Here is a 19,955-nt window from a genome sequence, read left to right on the forward strand (position 1 = left end):
ACATGTAAGACACGGTCCCTCCCACCAAGTTATAAAAGCCCTGAAATCAGAGTGCGTCTAACGTCCAGTGAAGTTTTGAATTCAGTGAAGTACGGTAATATTATCTTACAGGGTTATAGTGAGGATCAAATCGTATATATATATATATATATATATATATATATACACGATTATATATAAATATATATATATACACGTGTATAAATAAATATATATATACACGTGTATATATATATATATAAATAAATATATACACGTGTATATATATATAAATATATACATATACATATCAAATCGTATATAGACATATATATAAATATACATATATATATTTATATATATTATATATATGTATGTATATTTATATATATTTATATATTTATTTATATATATTTATATATATATATATATATATATATATATATATATCCACTGCAGATGGGCTTTGCCTCCTTGGAGCTGCAGGCAGAGGACATGGGCTTAGGTGATCAGGGACACCTGCAATATATATATATATATTTATATATATATACTTATATATATATATATATTTATATATATATTTATATATATATTTATATATATATTTATATATGTTTATTTACATATATTTATATATTTATTTATATATATTTATATATATATTGATATATACATATCAAATCGTATATATACGTATATATATAAATATACATATATATATTATTTATTTATATATAAATCACATATATGTATATATATACATAAATCGTATATATATGTGTATATATACGTAAATTGTATATATATGTGTATATATACGTAAATTGTATATATATGTAAATTTATATATATATAAATCATATATATATGTAAAATATATAGAGTAGCACGTAGCACATAGTGATGTATAAGTGATTGGTATTAGCGTTAGCTTTAGCATTAGCATAGTGTCTTTGTGACTGTCAATTTAACGGTATAACTTCTCATCTGCCTGTTAGAGTCCAACTAGACATGAAAGTGTCATTCATTGTCCTGTTTTTAATTGTGTGTAACTAGTTTCTCTCCTTCCTGAAGGTATTTTTCATGGATCTAAGGGCAGTGTTTTCTGTATTATAAGAGCTCAATAGTCATTTGTGTAACTCATGAATGGATGAATAATCAACGAGTAGACCCTAATCTCTGCAAGGACAGGATGGTTTTATATTCTCCAGCACCTAACATGGTATCTGTACTTGGTAGATGTTCAATAAAATCATTTACAGAGTGAATTATGTTTTATACCCAAAAGAAGACGAGGTAAATTTGCTCCTGACACTGCTCATACACAGTGGCATGAGATTTAGCATAGCGACTGTCACATAGTAGACCCTCAATAAATAATGTGACCTTTCATGTTGCCTCTGAGCAACGACTAATAGCATTGAGAACTTGACATGGTCCTTTTTATAAAAGTCTCCTGTGCCCTGTAATATATTACGAGATAAAGCGCACTTCTAAATTACGGCATGATCGTAGCTATATTAGAAAATAAAATAGAAACAACAGAAGAGGATACATAAAGACAAGACTGAAAAGAAAATACATCAAAATGCAAAGAGCTATTGTGTTTTTCTTTCTTTTTACCTTTGCAGATGTTTTTATAATAAGCATGTATTACTTTGCTAACGGAAAAAAAAAAAAACAATAATGGTAAAGATTTTTATTCTCTAGCTTTTAACCCACTGACCTCTCGCAGTATTAAACTCTCTTGATGGCTATGGAACTCCGTAAGACGGATTTCCTTTTTACTATTTGTTCTGAATTTAAACACTGTGTGCTTCATTGAGTGATCTTCTTGTTCTCAGATGATGAGGCACTGTAAAAACAAAGAATTGATCACTTATTTCTTCTAGGCTTCATCATCTGAAGTTTCTTAATCAAATCCCTGGTCAACTCTTATCTCGTTAAAGCACCCCAAGCCGTTACCGTTTCCCCTTGCTGCGTAGGACTGAGAAGTTTGTTTCCATCCTGACAGGTGCCAAACTTTCATCCCTGTACCCGCCCCCTCCCCCCACCATCCCACTGCCCGCCTTGTCCTAGTCACACGCTTCATAAAGAAGGTGGGGGGAAATGCGTTAAGCACATCTAATAATTGCTGATATTTCACTCAACACTGCTACCGTTGTCCTCCGGGGATGGATGAATTTGAAATACGAGTGGGCCAATAATTTAAAGCTACAGATAGGCTTAAAGAAGCCATCATGATAAAAGTCAGGAAGAAGCGGGCAGCCTGAGTATGAGACGATTTTCAGCCCAAAGCTCCCTATCAGGGAAAAATCTCAGGGCCAAATACTTTGGGCCAATTTCTTCAGTCATCACATGCTGTCGCGAGTGTTGGGAGTTCGGGACAGATGCCTTCTAACTTAGCAGTGATGCTGGTGACACCTCCATGAGTTCAAAGGTAGCCTTTCGGATGTCCACGAAAAGCACAGTGATGATGATTAAGCTCTTTTCCTCAAAATCTTTTTCTCTGGGCCCTGAAGGGGGCACCAGCAGCCTCAACTCCTCCCAGACTTGATGATGCTACCCATGCAAAATGTGACTGTGGAGTTCAATGGCTTCATCTCCCCCCGGCGCTCCCCCACGTACCCGGGAGTTAGTCTGGTGGCAGGGCAGAGATGAAGCAAATATTTGTCTTCTTTCTTATTCTGTCTTCCTCATCACAACGGACGTCTCTGGGCCTCATGGGGACCTAGGGCACCGGGACCAGCCCCACAGTCCTAAATCAGTTTCGTGACACATGGGCACTATTTCAGTGGAATGCAGGCTCTGAAAGGTATATTTTTACACTCCCTGGAAAATGAAGGCGTTTGTGAGTTTGGCCTAGGGTACCGTTTTGTCATCTGTCCCCAAATACAAAGCTTTGCAACACAGAAATGGTGGAATCCCATCCCTGTGGGCAAAAATCATTACTTTCATTTTTCCATTTGGATGTTTTCCATTTTCAGAGCGCACCCAGCATGGGATTACAAAATACTTGGTGGCGAGAACTTTGAGGTGAGGACAGAGGCATTTTGTTCTTTTGTGGACTGGCATAAACTGCACCTGCTTTAAAACCCATTCTCTTGAATTTTTCAGTATACTTTCAGATCTCAGCAAGAGCGACCCTCTTGATTGCAGTCCACTGCAGAGGGGCTTTGCCTCCTTGGAGCTGCAGGCAGAGGACATGGGCTTAGGTGATCGGGGGACACCTGCAAACATTAGGAAGGACAGGGAATGGCAGTCACCACGAACAGTGTTTGCGTCTCTCTCCGTGCGCTTTGCCGCTGTGGACTCCACACGACCACGGCATCGTGGCTTCTCTCTCCTCTCTGCCCTGTCCTTACTCACGGTTTCTCCGGCCTTATGACTTCGGTTTTCTTCTTTAAGTCGTCTCCCTTTTCGTTTAACTCCCCACCTTCCCACCCTCTTAACTTTTCTATATATGTTACAATCAAACTCGCCAAGAAAGAGAGTCTGATTTGGTCAGGTGTTTACTGTCTATTTATATCGAAACCAGGCTTTCTTGACCTGGGCACTCCGGACAACTCCTCGTTGTGGGGACTGGGCTGTACATGGTAGGGTGTTTGCAACATCCCTGCCCTCTCCCCGCTACGCAACAGTAGTACCCACTCTCTCGGTTGTGACCACCAAAAATGCCTCCGGATGTTGTCGCATGCCCTCCGAAAGGCAAAGTTGTCCCTTCCACTCCCGTATCCCTAACTCCTGGACAGTGTGTGGCCATAGCAGTTGAGTCACAAGGGACACCAAGTAGAATGGCCTCCGACTGAGGAATCACTTGAAACTACTTTTCTAAACTCCCACGTCTGACGCAACAAGGAGGAGTGTCCTCAGCAGACGACCTTCAGCCGTCTGTCCTTTTGGGAATTGCTTCAGTTGTCTCCCCCACGGTCACACCCCTTCCACGGGCAGGTCCTGACGGATGCAGGAGTGTAACGACCTGGCCGTTTGGGCCCAACTCGGGAGAACTCTAGCGTTCTACTTCAGGAACTCCAGTGAAGTTAATGGAGACTCACTGGGCCTGAATCCTAGCTTGCCTTTTCCCAGTTGCCATTCGTGGTTCCTTTCTTCTCCCTTCCTCAGGCGTTGAGCTCAAGGGCACAGCATACTAAATATCCCGCTCTCTAAACTTTGTCTTAGAGGCTGTTTCCTAGGGAACCCCATCTGTTAGGGGACAACGTGACTGACAGGAATTTCAAAGTATATGAGGAAAAGGCATTATGATAGGCTCATTCTGGCCACTGGGTGATTTGATTTATTCTTACCTTTCCTTATGAGGTTGATGATTTTGCCCAGTGTATGTAGTGATGATCATTATTTCAGATGCCCGACCTCATGACCTCCATTAATGGGTAAGGACTTCAAGAACAGCATAAGATTACATCAGCCTCTTGCCTTACACCTGAAGTTCGGCAGCATGCATACCAATGACAGACAAGAGTTAGAATGAAGGATAGTCGATAAAATAGATCATAAAAGGAAATGGGTTGGAGTGTGAGTGCCAGAAGGGTAAAGGGCAGGAGTTCCTTTTTTTTTTTTTTTAACATCAGGCATCCAACATCTTGCAGAGAAGTGCAGGATATGGCTTGATTGAATGAATAACTGGGCACGCTAAAGATTATTCCCTCTCTCATACAATAGGAAAGAACTGAGTCTAGAGCCTGGTCTAATGTCCTGAAGAAATGAGGAGCTTCGCTTTATTTTCAGCCAGCTGAGAATTGATTCATTGTGTCATTCACCTAGTCTCTTCAATGACTAGTATAGGTCAAACTCTGTTCTCGATACTGGGGAAACAGTAGTAGATAAAAGAAAAACTCTCTCTCACGGACGTTACACTTGAATAGGAGAAAGCAGTCAGGTCATGAGAAGTTTAATTAAGAAGAATAAGGGGCGCGTGGGTGGCTCAGTCCATTGAGCGTCCAAATTTGATTTCGACTCAGGTCGCGATCTCACAGTTTGTGGGTTCGAGTGTGGTGGTCATGGGGGTGGCATTTGGATGGAGAAGCGAGGAAACAAACCAGGCACATACTGGGGTGGGGAGGGAGACAAAACAGGGTTCCAGGCAGCGGAAACCATAAATGTGAAGACGCTGACGTGAGAGCAAGCGTGGTGGGGTTTCAGGAACAACAAGGAGTGTAGTAAGACTGAAGCTGAGGAAGCAAGGTGGTGAATCATAAGGTGGTCCTTGAGCGACCAAGATCCAGGCCAGTTAGGGTCTTGGCAACTATGGTTAAAAACCTTTGAAATTTCTTTTTGAGAAGGGAAGACTCAGGAGGGTTCTGAGCTAGGAAGCGACACGATCTGACTCACTATGCCTGTAGCATTCATTCATATACTCGTTAACAAACACTAGGCCCTTGGAATAGACAGAATCCTGGCCTTGGGATGCTCAAGTTCTAAACAAAAAAGAAAGACCCGTAAGGAAAAGAAATCATGACCTTCTGTAGTCGTGATAGATAGGAGTGGTACAAGTAGAGAGGAAGGAGGAATTAATTCTACGGGAAGCAAAATGAGATGTTCTCTACAGACTAGTAAATGAGCCCAATTTCCACGGAGGGGGGTACTTCGCACACAGCACCAAGCAATTCTCATATACCAGCAGGTCCTAGAATTCAACTCCATTCCGACACTACCGACCCGTAGAGAGCGTCAGATTCCACAGGTTAAGAGTGCAGTCCTACAAGACTGTCCCCCACCCCCACGACCCACCCTGCCCACTCCAGACACCAGTCACAAGCCAGCTTCTGACCAGTGTTTCTGACCAACCAGCTCTAGACTGGAGATTTCCACGGCCTCCTCCTTGGACTTCAGACAGTCGCAAATCTAGATCGTCACCTCTACCTCTTCTGAGCAGACTGACTAAACCAGAGGGGCCGAGGACCTCCTCCTCAGCTTTGATTAATTTGCTAGAGGTACTCCCCGAACTGAGAGAAGCATTTCACTCCCAAGATCACCAGTTTATCACAAAGAAACGTCACTCAGGATCACCCCCATGAAAGAGGTGGACGGGAAGCGTGGGGCTTGCGTGGCCTCCCCAGGTGAACCGCTCTCCCCACATCTCCAACCCGGAAGCTCTGCAAACCTTGTCCTTTGGGGGTTTATGGAGGCTTCATTACAGACTGATGATTGATCAAATCATCAGCCGTTGGCAGTTGAGTCACCCTCCGGCCTCTTTCCTTTCCCACCTCCCCAGGGGTTGGGGAGAGGTGGGGACTGCAAGTTCTGACCCTCTAATGAAGAGGTTGGATCACCAGAGGCCCATCCTCTGGTGCCTTCCAAAAGTCACCTCATTCACGTAACAAGAGATACCTTCATTGCTCTCCACCCAGGAAATTCCAAGGGTCTTGGGAACTGTGAGCCAGGCACTACAGTTCCCGCTCAACTGCGTTGGCAGGGAGCCAATGTATATCGCATAAATCGCAACATCACAACTAGAGTTAATGCACATTGTCTCCGAAGCTACATGCAAATCCAAGGTAGAGAATGTTTCATCCGAGAGGAATCTAGCAAACAATGCTTCTGATTGCTTGGCCCCTGATTGCTTTCACTTAGCAAGGTTCACAAGATGTATTCTGATATGATGAATATCCCCCTTTCCAATTTTACATGTAGCCTCCTTATAGCCCTTTTGTCCAGAAAGGGATTTCTTATGTATGTATAATGAATATAAATATAGGTTTTAGAGAGTGCTAATGTTTTAATGAGCTAGAAATAGGCAGACAAGAGAGAATAATTGAAGGATTAGTCAACATGGGGACAATTTGACTTGGAAAGAGAAAATCTGAGCAGGAAATGTCTAGGAAAAATTTAGATGAGGAATAGAATGGCATGAGCTCATTTATGGTGTGAGTTAAGGACAGGGGTATTTATTCTCAAAAGGTAAAAAGCGAGAGCTTCTATTGCAGACCTTGACCGAGGCCAGCTAGCAAGGGAGAGGGACTGATTCAAAAGATTCGGTCCAGGAGGTCTGGAGCAGATACATGTATTAAAAGGGTGGCAGGGGAAGAGGGAAAGTTTTGAACCCAATCTTTAGTTACTCCTGGAGCCCAACCCAAAAGCTCACCAGAACCCTTGCTATCTTAAGGCAAAATACAGGACAACAAGGCTTATGTCTTCAACAAGATCCGATAATTCCTCTAACGTGAACCAGCCACACGTTTATTTATTTAGTTATGGAAAAAAAAGATAGTAAGTTTGGTCACATGAAATTTAAAACTCAGAAGCAAAAATAGAAATTAAAACGAAAAAGTCTTGTTCTATGTCTTTCTAAAAATACTTAGCTATTTGTTTTGAATTCCTAAACAATTACTAGCGTAAAATGATGACACACGGTTGACTTTCATAGGTGACACCAGCATCAGAATGGCAAAAGGATTTGTCTCCTCTCACGCTGTACTCCTCTGAGAACCGCATAAAATTTTTTGAAGAGGACGAAAAAGGCCGGAAAGGGGGGGGGCGGGGGGCGGGGAAGAGGGGTTATTTGCTGGGAGCTGTTGCCTAGGCCCACGCTTTAGCGGTCAACAGTCACTTTCGCTCTAGGATCACAGGCTCTCATTGGCCCGGTTCCCCTAGGATTCTTCACACTGGCGGGAAAGTTGGTTCATGGGATAAATACCCTGATGACTCACTACGCTAATGATGCTGCTGCTGATGATGATGATGATGATAGGGATAGGGATAGGAATCCAAAAAAATGGAGCACTTTTGGCCCTTCGCACGAAGGAAGCATTTTCCGTGGGCTCACCTCTGTAATATTCACAACAAACCTCTAGAATGAAGAGTATTACTTTCTCTCTTTCATAGCAGAGAAAACAGACTGGACAAGTTTAAATTTTTTTTTTTTCAACGTTTTTTATTTATTTTGGGGACAGAGAGAGACAGAGCATGAACGGGGGAGGGGCAGAGAGAGAGGGAGACACAGAATCGGAAACAGGCTCCAGGCTCGGAGCCATCAGCCCAGAGCCCGACGCGGGGCTCGAACTCACGGACCGCGAGATCGTGACCCGGCTGAAGTCGGACGCTCAACCGACTGCGCCACCCAGGCGCCCCCAGACTGGACAAGTTTAATAACGTTCCAGTTTAGACTCGGAACCCTTGCAGGTTATCAGCTTCAGAGAAGGGGTTCCAGGAACTAGGGAGCGGCAACCGCCCGTGTCCACGGCAAAGACTAAAGTGGGTGGTAACCTGCATTCATCTTGGGGTGATGGTGGAGGATGTGGCTACTGATCCGGGGAGACCTCCGCTTGGGAATCTTTTTGTCCTCTTTCACCTCTTTGATGTTCTTTTACCTCCCTCTCTCCCCCCCCCCCCCGCCACCCCTCCTTCTCTTTCTCCCCCTCCCGCTGCCCCTCCCTTCCTCCTATATGAGAATAGAAAGTTGCTCTTCTCGTGTTTATAGGTCTATGGGTCACCTGCGGTTCAGATGATCTAGATAAACTTCGACTGGGAAGTTTGGCTGCGGGCTGCATGTTGAAGGTCGTCCGTGTTTCGCTCCAGGCTGCTAGTTCCATTCGGCTTGTTTCTCTATATGTCGGGTGTGGAGACCCACCGAAGGATCAGAGGCCACCTGGGGCACGTACTCCTGGCAGATCCCCAGAGCACAAGAGCACAAGCCTCTGTTCATATCATGTCTGCTAACGCCCATTGGCCAAAGCGAGTCACATGGCTACGCCCAAGGTCAAGGGGCCGGGAAGCTTGCCATGAAGCTATGGCTGAAGCACGGATGGTTAATTGATTCACAACGCAGGAAAGCGTTAGGATCAAAACGGAATCTCTCCCCCTTCCTTTTGGCTTTAATTTTTATCATATCCTTAGCTCTTTCTCCCTTTTGCTTTCTAAATGGATGTGCATCTCATCTACAGTCATTTGGTTTTTAATATCCGAGTTGCTCCCTACTGGCTTCGGTTTCAAATTGTACGTTCCTTGAAATTTCCCTGGTGCCCAATATGATACCCTTCACACAGAGAGCATTCAGCAAACGGTGTTGACTGCCTGCCGTCTTTTAAAAGCACATCTGGAGAGACACTAAAGGCACCTGGCAATATCGCAGTGACTTGTTAGTAACCTGGCTTAACCCAGATGGCCTGGAGACCGTAGGCACCTTTCCCCCGGGGGGAAAGTTCTGTGGTAACACAGTCGGGCCCTTCTGTTCAGAAGCAGTCAGAAATTCCATGAGCGGAACTCAGCCGTGACCCTATTGATATAAACACCTGTCCTCCTGTAGCCGGCCTTGGGTTTCTTTCCTTCTCACTGTCCTGATAATGACAGTGAAGTTTCTTGGAGTTTCGTGTAAGTCAGTTGGAAGGAGCCTTTCTTTCAGGAGCAACCCTACCAAATATCGGTTATGAGATTTTGTAGGACTGTGAAGCCAGCAACCCTTGGGTATGTTTGTCTTTGCAACTCAGGCGCCTCGGCAAGTAGTTTAGTAGGAACTCCTGACTCCCCAGATCACGTGTAAGCCTGATACTCTAAATGACGTGGCCGTCTGCCGGCAAAGCCCATGGCGTGGTATTCTGTTCGCCGTGTGCTTTGGTCTCCGAGCTCGGTGTTACCTGCCTGACAGCTCATAGAATATTTACAGGTTGTTATTCGTGAGGAATTTTAGTTAGCCGTAAAGATTTTCACAGCTATGGCAGACATTAGAGGTCTCATTCATCACTCTGGTGACCTTCCCCTCTGGAATGCAGCCCATCTGTCTCTGCTGTTGAAATCTTTATGGAAAATCTGCCCATCTTTGAAAGTTCAGTAAGTGATCTTAAAGTTTTCATTGAATCTTTACTTTTGATATATGATCCAGACATATGCGGCGCTATTCTTATTTTAATTTAATGTTTGCAACGGTGTTAAATTTAACTTGGCCTTTCGGTTAAATGACAGAAAACTTACTCTTGCTTCGGGAACTATATGCGTCCCATCAGAAGAAAAGAGAAATCATACAGAAAGCAATCCCAGTGGGGAAAAATGATAGGCGCATACACCTACATTCAGCATTGATAACTACATGAAACCTTGAGCCCTTTCCTATAATCTTGATTATGACCTTCGGGAGTGAAAACAGGCGGAAATAAGTTTTTCGTGTGATTTGAGGTTTTAGAGGGGACGCTAAGCAAATTCCGTAAATAAGTGAATGGAGTGGGCTGGTTTACAGAACAGGAGAGAGTAATGGTCGTCTCCATTTACCTTCAGTGCTCTTGTGAAATTGCCCTCTTGGGATCACCAGTGATCTTGTGACCAAATACGCCTTCCTCTTCTCTCCCCTTAGTGCACTGGAACCCACTGGTGCTCACAATATCTCACCACCCGGCTGGCTGTCTTTCTGATGTTTCACCCTACTTTGTTCTCGTTTCTGTATCGTTTTTCTTCGGAGGCTTTTTCAGTGGTGCCACCATGACGGGCCACTTCCCAGGGTACGGTTTTCTTTTAACAGTCTCCTTGCCTGCAGGGGTCCAGTCATCTTTATAGCTCCAGCTCCCATCTAACGCTTAGTCTTGTCCTTTCACCTGAGCTTCGGTGAAAAGATCCACCTGCCAAATATTTTAACCTAAATATGTAATTGATCTGAAATTCGCCCTCCAGCTTATCTTTTCTGCCACTGAAACGCCCCGTTGCCTCATAATTATCTCTTAGAAGGAGAGAGTCATGTGCGATTTCTCGCTTTGAGTGGATGCCACATTCAGCTAGGAACAACCTATTGAACTCCACCCCCCTGCCTCCATTCCATAGAACACCGTTCCTATCTTTTTGTCAGCATAATCCTCTGGTTGTAGAACGTCCTCTGGCCTTCTCTTTCCCATTGTATCAAATAGGGACTAATCGATTCATCATTCATGCTGAGGAATAATGGACACACGGTCTACCCAAGAATGAAGGATCTGTTGGGCAGGTGCCATTGGTCTAGGCAAAGAGATAGAACGATGTCCCATAAGCCCAGGCAGTCAGTGTTCAAAGGCATCTCTGTCCGCCCCACTTGATCCTGTGTGAGGCACATTACTAGTAGTTAGGAGTGGATGCAAGGGGTGAAGACAACTGCTGCTTGGTTGAGGCAGGGAGATTAATTCTAGAATTACTGTCATTCAGACAACATCCCATAGGTGTGTGATTATAAACATTATTTGTATGGTAATTAACATTTTGCAAAGCAATTTCATATCCATTTTCTCGTTTTATCCTGACGGTATTTCTGCAAGGGAGATATCATTATGCCTATTTTTCATATAAAATAAATAAAGCTCAGGGACAAAACAAGGCTTGCTTAAGATCAGGGAGTGATGGTGGAGTCAGGAATTAAATCTATTCCTCCGGAATCTCTGTTCTAGCCACTTTCTCCTTGATCCACATATGTCTCAAGATGCTGGGCTGGGCTTTGAGACAGAAAGCCGATGAGCTGAGTGCCTCCCTGAACTCAAAAAGTCTACAGTCTATCATGGAGTGAAGGGGTGCGAGAGGCCTATTCTCAAATAATCCGTATCAGGCAGTATATCTAATGTGCCTTAAGAATTATACCGACTAACTGCCATTGACCAGCAGAAAATGGATTTTTCCCTTTCTACCTGGATCAATAAAGAAAGACTCCTGCTGGCAGGAGTGTAATTTGTATAAAATGCCTTTAACATGTTCATAGCCTTCAATGAAATAAATATATTTCGAGGAATTCTGCTTAACAAAATTGACAAAACTGTGTGCAAAGATTTATCTGCAGAGATGTTCATTGCAGCCTTACTTACAACAGTGAAAAACTGGAAACAATCTAAATTTTCCCAAAGAGGGGATTTCTTCAATAAATCACGGTACAGCCATGAACGGAATGCTGTTCAGCCACTTAAAATGGGAGCCAGGAATGATGTGAGCAGACACAGATGGTCCGCACGGGTGGGAGTGACTGGGTCAGAAGCAGGATTGGCCACATGAAACGGAAAACTCAAATAACAGAGGCTTATCCCAAGCAGGGCTGTATAACGTTCTCATATAGAAATCCAGAGAGGGGCGCTTGGGTGGCTCAGTCGGTTAAGCATCCAACTTTGGCTCGGGTCGTGATGTCAGTTAGTGAGCCTGAGCCCCGCCTCAGGTTCTCTGCTGACAGCTCAGAGCCTGGGGCCTGCTGGAATAGTGACTACATAGTCACAGGACCCCAGACTTCTCCTCTCTTTCTATTCGGTCATTCTTAGCACATATCTTCTGTAGCATTAGTTGTCAGGGCCCTGCTCATGTGCCCTCTGGAACCCACCGTGCCCAGGCACCCCGAACCTAGCCTTCCAACTACACACACCTGTGACTCTGCCCTCAAGGCTTTCTCTGTCCATAGGAACTTGCCCACGAAGCCCAAGTGACAGGCCAGAGAGGTAATGAGCTCCCCCCTCCATACTCCAGGAGTAGCCCTCAAGCAGTAGTAAATAAATACTCCACTTCCTTCGCCGCTCACCTAGAGGCGGCCGGAGGGGGACAACTCTGGAGCGTCTTCTGGGCTGACGTCCTCACCTACAGGGGGACCCCGGGTCCCCAAAGCAGTCCCGCATCCTTTACCAGTTCCTGCACCGGGGCTTCCTTGAATTACAGCCCAAGCTACCTCAACGTACATCCTTGTCTCCGTGTTTGCTGCTGGGGCGTTGCGGCAATATGGCTTCCATTGTCCTGGTTCCCACAGCTCTGGCCCTTATCCTCTCTCTCTCCTCTTTCTCTTGTCTCCCTCCCTCTCGCCCCCTCTCTCTTCCTCTCTTCCTCCTTTCCCTTTCCTGCTCCTGCTTCCTCTTTCTCCCACTCGCACTCTAATCCAATAATGGCTCTCCCTCCTTGTCCCTCAGACCTAGGGATGCTAACAGCCCCTTGTTCTTATTAACATTATCCCTTGTGATCTCCCTACACCCTGCACAGACCTTTGTGACCAGCCCTTTGACTAAACTCTACTCAACTTGACTGTGCCTAAAGGCACGGGACCTGTTAGGACGTCTTCCTCCACCCCACCCCATCCTGTTCCAGCCCTGCCTGTAAATACCAAGTATGGGGCTAAGCCCATAATGTGTGTTCACTAGACAGCAGTCGATTGATTTTAATGCTGGAATGTTAGATGTGTTCATTGAAAAATATCCTCAGAGGCTCAAATGCAAAGTAGCAGGAACTGTGTCTGCTTACCGCATTCTGTGCCAGCACTTTGCCAAGTGCCTCGTACGTAGCGGACTCTGTAAAAATGGACTGAGTAATGAGTACTGCGTTGTTTCCCTAGGAACCGGGGCTCTATTTTTGCCTTTTGGATGAAAATAAGTCTCGGAGCACCCTGGGTGGCTCAGTTGTTTAAGCATCCCGCTCTTGATTTCGGCTCCGGTCATGATCCCGTCCGTGGTTTACGGGATCGAGCCCCACGTCGGGCTCTGTGCTGGTGGCAGAACAGGAGTCACGGTGGGGATGACAGATTGTTGGGATGCAGACGGGAGAAAGATTTTGACCAGAGGAAAAGGCTGCTCTTTCTAATCATCACTAAAACTATAGGAAATTCAAAAGAGGCCTTCCAGGATCTGGTGACGGTGAAGTGGTTCCAGCAAGCCCTGGAAAGTCATGTGGTGGAAATCACGTAGAGGGTAAATTTAGATATCAGAGCGTAAAGAACTTAGACTAGAGGACATTATATTCTTGTGTAGGATGAATGCATTTACGCAGTTGTTTGGCAAATATTTCTAGACTACCGGTTACATACCGCACATGATAAAAGAAAGCACAAAGAGGGTGCCTGGGTGCCTCCGTCGGTTAAATAAATGTCTGACTCGATCTCAGCTCGGGTCTTGGTCTCAGGGTTGTGAGTCCAAGCGCCATGTTGAGCTCCGTGCTGGGCATGAAGGCTACTTAGAAGAAGAAGAAGAGGAAGAAGATGATAATAAATAAAAATCAAAGACTAGACAGGCTTGGTCGCAATCATGGATTCGGCCTTTACTAGCCGCAGGAACTGAGTCCGTTTTCTGACCTTTTCTGAGCCTCCCCTACTTCACGTGTGATAATGGAATACCGTGACCTCATTGGGTATCTGGGAGGATTACAAGCCTTTTCAGTGGGAGCAACACTGCCCGGAAAGGGACAAAAATTCGTTTGTCCCTAGGGAATGAAAAACCGTACCCTTTTTACGTAAAGCACAGATAACACACAGTATATCTGTGACGTCAAAATTTCATCAGGGACGGGGGGAGGAAGATGAGGAAAAAATAACTAAATAAGACGCTTTGCAGGGGGCCATGGGGGCATCGGGAGAAAAACATGGAGAAGCATTGCTCTAGAGTAGATCTCCTTGCTAGACTGTGCCCATCAAACCATTAGTGGAACAGACCCACTTCTGGGAAGCCAAGTGCCTGTGGCTAGTGGTCTTCCTTTACGCCTTTCTCTCAACCCCATAGGGGAGGTCTCCGTTTAGTCTCCAATGCAGGCTATAGTATTGATTTTTGTAACCTGCCCCCACTTTTCTTCCGACCGAACTACACTATCAGGCACCGAATCCACAAAACGTTAATAACGGCAGAAAGACGAATGAACGTATTTGGGTCTGAATTCCGGAGAGTGCCCCTTGGGCACGGTTTAAATAACATTCGTGTTCTTTTTAATTTTCTGGTTAGGCCCCTGTGTCGATTAAAATACGGCTTAACACCAGGGTGCATCGCTTCGCACATTCTGTTCGTCATGCATTAAAAACATGGTCGAAATAAGAACTTTGCCTCCATAGTGTGGCGTCTGTGATTCTGTGATTTTCAAAACCACCTTGGGCACAATATGGAATCCTGTCACCTCGAGGGAAGAAAAGCATTTGAAGGTAGAAGCGCTACCCTTTCTGGCTCTTAATAACATACTGCATCTGTAACGCGAGGGGAAATTCAGAGGTCGGTTTTGGAATGAATAAGCTCACGTGCAGCCTGCTATTTAAATTCAGGAGACAGTACCCCCTGGTGCTGGTGCCGTAAGATAATGGATGATTTTTGCAGTCAAGAATCTGAATCCCAAAGCCACCTTGGATTTACACGTAGCGGTTAGAGGAACATCTGTATAAGAAAATACCAGAGGACAGCACAGTGCCTTAGAAAAACTATTTGCCAATAAATCTGCTTTTGATGGGCTACTAAAAAATGGACACATCACGCATAAGAGATGCGTGTGTCTATTACGGAGGCTAGCTTTGTGTACAATGACAAGCTTCCCCTGGCACACTGAGATAAGAAACAGCAGTCCTCGGGGTCGGCACTCCTGCAAGAAATGAAATGATAACTTGGGGACACACGTACAAGAGTTACCATCTATTTGATCAACCTTTGAATATATGCAATACCAGAATCATCTGGCAGCCCCAAGCGAAATTGCCCACAACCTTTGAACAGTCTCTCGAGAAGGAGCCCTGAATCTAATCACGTCGAACCTTCGCCGGACTGTGTGTTATTTCCAAAGCAAACAGTTCCAGTGTGTTTGTCTCTGGTGGTGACGGGGCACAGAAGGAATGGGGGAAAGCCGTTGTTATTCCCCCCCCCCCCCGCCGTTTTTTTGCATCAAGGACATTTTTTAGGTAGGAGATTGGAGGGTTTCTAATGATGACTGCAAAGCAGTTGCTACGTGCGTTTGTAAACTGTTGAGTCAAAGCAGGGAAAACATCTTTCGGCACAGAAAACTCACTGAACTTGACCATTGGATTTATTTGATCGCCGCACATAAAGACAAACGGCTTTTCTTATTTTAAAAACTAAAAAAGTAACAGTTTATACATACAGTTTCAGGTCCATAAATTTTCATGCTCTGTATGAAAGATTGGCAGTTGAGAACTACAGTGATAAACGCTTCGAGTTTCATGTTGATCTGGAACTTGGAATGTTTTTGGAATATTCTTTTTACATCTTTCACCTGTTTAGCTTAAGCATATCCTAAGTACTCCTCTGGCATTTGATTGTTTTTTTTTTCCTTTTAATGCTTAAGAATGCAAAGTCAACTGTAGATATTCAGTGGAAGGCCAGCCATGAGCTCAGCTGGTCATCACTGCTTTTCCTCCGTCTCTGGCTAGATTTTTCGGCTTGGAGTTTGCTCCGTGAGAGCCCTGCTCTGGAAGAGCCTCCGTGAGCCACCCAGGCAAACCAGTAGACCTCTCCAAGCACACTTGTCTCTGAGAGATACCTCAGTATATTCCAGAAAATCCAAATGGACTCTTCTGCTATCAGAGGACATCCACAGCATCCTCCCAATCGGAATTAATTTGGGGACCATTAAGAAGATAAAGAACTGGAAAGGAACAATGACAGAAATGGTCAGAATCAGCCCATAGACACCTTTAAGGAAAGAAAAGCCCTTGTTTCTCGAGTCAGGCGTTCAGAGGCTTGGCGATACGGTCAGTGAGAGCTGGGGTGGGTATGCTGAGCAGACAAGAGCTGGGATTTCTGGCTCTCTACCCCGTTTCCTCCTAGAAAGAGAGCTTAGGTTTTTAGGTTTCCATAACATCAGACTCTCCCCAGGTAGGTCAGGGTGTCCAGCCTAAGTTCTTAGATCAGATCTTCCTTTATCACCTTATCAGGGCGAGAGAGCTGTATCCTAGGAAGCAAAACAAACAAAAGGAGAGCAGGGCAGATAATGAGAAAGGCAGAGGGGGTAAGAATAGAAAAAGAACTACTGAGTGAGATTGCATGCGAGGGGCTACTTCGAAACGGCAGATAAAGGTCTCCTCCCCGCCCCCCCATGTTAAAAACCTGTCCACCAGAATGAAAAGGCTTAATTAGCAGCTAAATACAAATCCACGTTTTGTGTCCTTTAAATGACGTCTCACCAAGGTACCAAGCAGAATGTCTGGTTGAAGGTTGGGTGATTCAATCCATCTATTACTCTCTATAAAACAAAGAATCTGCCGTTTCATTACCCTTAAATTGTCTGGCAGTGGGTGAAGTTAACTTTTATTAGGCGCTGTTCTTTCATATTATACAGTGTAGCCAAGGATATATTAGCTTTGACGTTTTCTTACATCTCAATATACTGTGGCGTGAATTTACTGTGAGGCTAATTTAGAAGGAAGCTTTTCAGAGGAGGAAATAATGGTCAGCCTCAGCTATGCTGCAAATTATAAGCAGGATGAAAATTCAGGGGGAAATGGACATCCCCGTACAATTGCTAGATGTTAATAAGCGTGCTTCTTACATGTGTATTCCTGATGATATTCTTTCTCTCTTAAAACTCCAGTTTTATAACAACTCCATTCTGGGGGAGGATTTTAGTGTTGAGGAAATGGTATAGTTTATCCTAACATGATGATGTTGTCTTAAAGAAAGAAACACCATGGGGCGCCTGGGTGGCTCAGTCGGTTGAGCGTCCGACTTCAGCTCAGGTCATGATCTCGCAGCTCGTGAGTTCGAGCCCCGCGTCGGGCTCTGTGCTGACAGCCCAGAGCCTGGAGCCTGTTTCAGATTCTGTGTCTCCCTCTTCTCTCTGTCCCAACCCACTCGCATTCTGTCTCTGTCTCTCCCAAAAATAAATAAACATTAAAAAAAAATTAAAAAAAAAAAAAAGAAAAGAAACACCCATCGGATCAAACTCTATGTAAAAGGTGTTCTCAGAGCTCGCCTTTGGGAAAGGAGCCCCCCCCACCCCCCAATGATAATTTAAGCATTTAAAATACAATTTAAAGATGATTGATCAGACTAATACACAATAAGGTCGTTATAAAACAAATTCCCAGTATGTGAAATTTAATTTCACCTACAGGATTCATCATTCATCACAAAAGTTTTATTACACTCTGGTATCGGGTGCCATTCTCTGACTTTGGGTTGTTTTTTTCAATAAGATCACGCTGGTTGGCTGATGTTTTGTGGCACGAATTAAGCATATTATTGGTCGATGAAATTGGATCCTGTTTAGAGCAAACAGAGACGAAAACAAGCATATGAGAACCAGAAGTGTAGTCTTTTAGCTTTAAGAACTTAAAATGTAACTGTATCACGCAGGGACGTTTGAGTTGTTAAACTAATAAAACCCAGTCAATCAAATAGTAAAAGATAGTGAGAAGCAGCAACACGAAGTGTTATAAGAAAAGCACCCAATGGAGACACGTAAGAGAAAATCTGTCAGCGACTCATTCAGTTTCTTATCTGTTCTATAGGTTTAGCGCTGGAACGGAGTTGTTTGTTTGTTTTTTTTTTTCCTTTGCATTTATCTTTGTGCCTGAATGAGTTCAATTTCACTTAGATTAGGACAGAAACTTCAGAACAGCAGGTTAATCCGTCCTGTCTTCATGGGCAACTGAGCAAACAGACCAATATCAGTGTAAAATTGTAATTCTGGAGATTAATGTTGTCTTTCCTGTTTGTGGTGAACTTGACCTCCTTGCCTTTTTCTTTTTTTTCCTTCAGCTTCTGTCCAGGGTCCCTGGGAGAGAGCCATCTCGCCAAACAAAGTGCCCTACTATATCAAGTAAGTTGGAAGCATCACATTGCTAAAGAAGCATTTATTGTGGCTAATCTGCATATTCACAAATGGATTGAGTTCTACATTGTGACTGACGTTAACCTGGCTTACAATACCTACTTCTCCATCCCCCAAGGAAGCTTGGAAAGTCAACTCGCGCTAAAATCACCGCTGCACATGTGCTGATGCAACAGGGAGCTGCCTTTAGGAAAAATCCATTTACTGCAGCCCGTTTCTTGTGTGTTGTGATTGGAAGTGGTGTGGATTTTCCACGATAGCACAAAAAGCTGCAGATAATATTATGGAGGGTGAGAGTGAATAGTTATAAGGACAGTTTCATTTGTTTAGGGGTGTTCCCGCATCTCTTTTTCAGCCAAGATGGATGATTTCGGCAGCTGTATGTACACAAAGCGTTTCCGGTGAATAAATACTTCATGTACCCAAAAGGCAGTCAGCAGCAGGCCCGGATTTGTGTAGCTGAGGTGTTCATTCTTGACACATAGCACTCAGCATTTTTCACAACAGACTCATACTGTTCTCTGGGGCCATTTGTGTCCGTCACAGGAATACAGGTGCTTAGAAGCACCTTCTGCAGGATGCATCGTGACGTACAAATACATTGTACATTGGCTCAATGATTGACATCGAGTCAATGTACATTGATACATCGGGTCAACATGCAAGGGACAGGAGGGAGGACAGTGAGTCATTATGGCACCTGAACAGTTTCTCGTTGACTATGCGATAGAGTTCAACTTCAATTTAACTTTGAACCTGCTGGTTCAATAATTGAATTTAATCGCCTTCGTGAAATAATCTTCAATACCAGCTGAAGGCTTTGAACCTGCTTCCGCCGTGAGTCTGACTAAAGACCCTCCATGTTTTCCCATTGTTCGGGCCTGCCATCTTTTATCAGGTTGGCTTCTGTTCTTCGGCTGCCCAGCATTTCTTCATAATTCAGTTCTAAAGCAATCGCAGCAATCCTAGATCTTCATGACTACCATTCTCCGGAAATTAGATCGCATGCCTCACTTTTGTTCACTCAGAAGAATGGGGGTGAGGGACTTCTTTGGGCCATTCAGGAAGAGACACATCCTTTAAGAAAGTTGTGTCTTATTAAATTTTTCCCGACAAAGCATCTCTTACCTTGAAAAACTCTCCTTCGATTTGCTTTGATCCCGCTTTTTATCTTTCTTATTTTTAAATTGTATTATGTTTATGCTGTATAATTTACCAATTCAGTCCCCTTACGTATTTTAAAGACCTATTTTAAATTGTGTGTCTCACTGAATGACAAATTCACTTAGACATGCGCTGTATGGCTTTACGTCCACTGTATATTTTGTTGGAACCATTTTATTCAAACTCTGCCCAGTCATCTCCGGTGTCTTGGTCAATCCCACATTTTCATCTCTAAGATGTTTGGGACCCGCTACTTCTTCAACCCATTTATAAAGCTCTCACTTTATCCGATTCCTTTATGATAGATGAAGAGATAGTCCTTACTGGATAGAGGTTCTCCTTTTGTAGCATAGATT

At 44.1% G+C, this 19,955-nt stretch overlaps 1 protein-coding gene across 20 annotated transcripts in view; it reads left to right on the top strand.

Moving 5' to 3' along the window:
- The window catches only part of DMD (dystrophin), a 2,111,713-nt gene that overhangs the window by 1,887,750 nt on the left and 204,008 nt on the right, over positions 1-19,955 (top strand). For all 20 annotated transcript variants that reach the window (XM_053892047.1, XM_053892050.1, XM_053892044.1 and 17 more), the window contains one exon: positions 18,363-18,423. In XM_053892047.1, coding sequence (XP_053748022.1) covers positions 18,363-18,423 — 61 coding nt within the window. The remainder of the gene's footprint in view (positions 1-18,362; positions 18,424-19,955) is intronic.

The sequence above is a fragment of the Panthera pardus genome, unplaced genomic scaffold, assembly GCF_024362965.1.
Source record: "Panthera pardus isolate Hobbes unplaced genomic scaffold, ASM2436296v1 HiC_scaffold_27, whole genome shotgun sequence".
Lineage (NCBI taxonomy): Eukaryota > Metazoa > Chordata > Mammalia > Carnivora > Felidae > Panthera > Panthera pardus.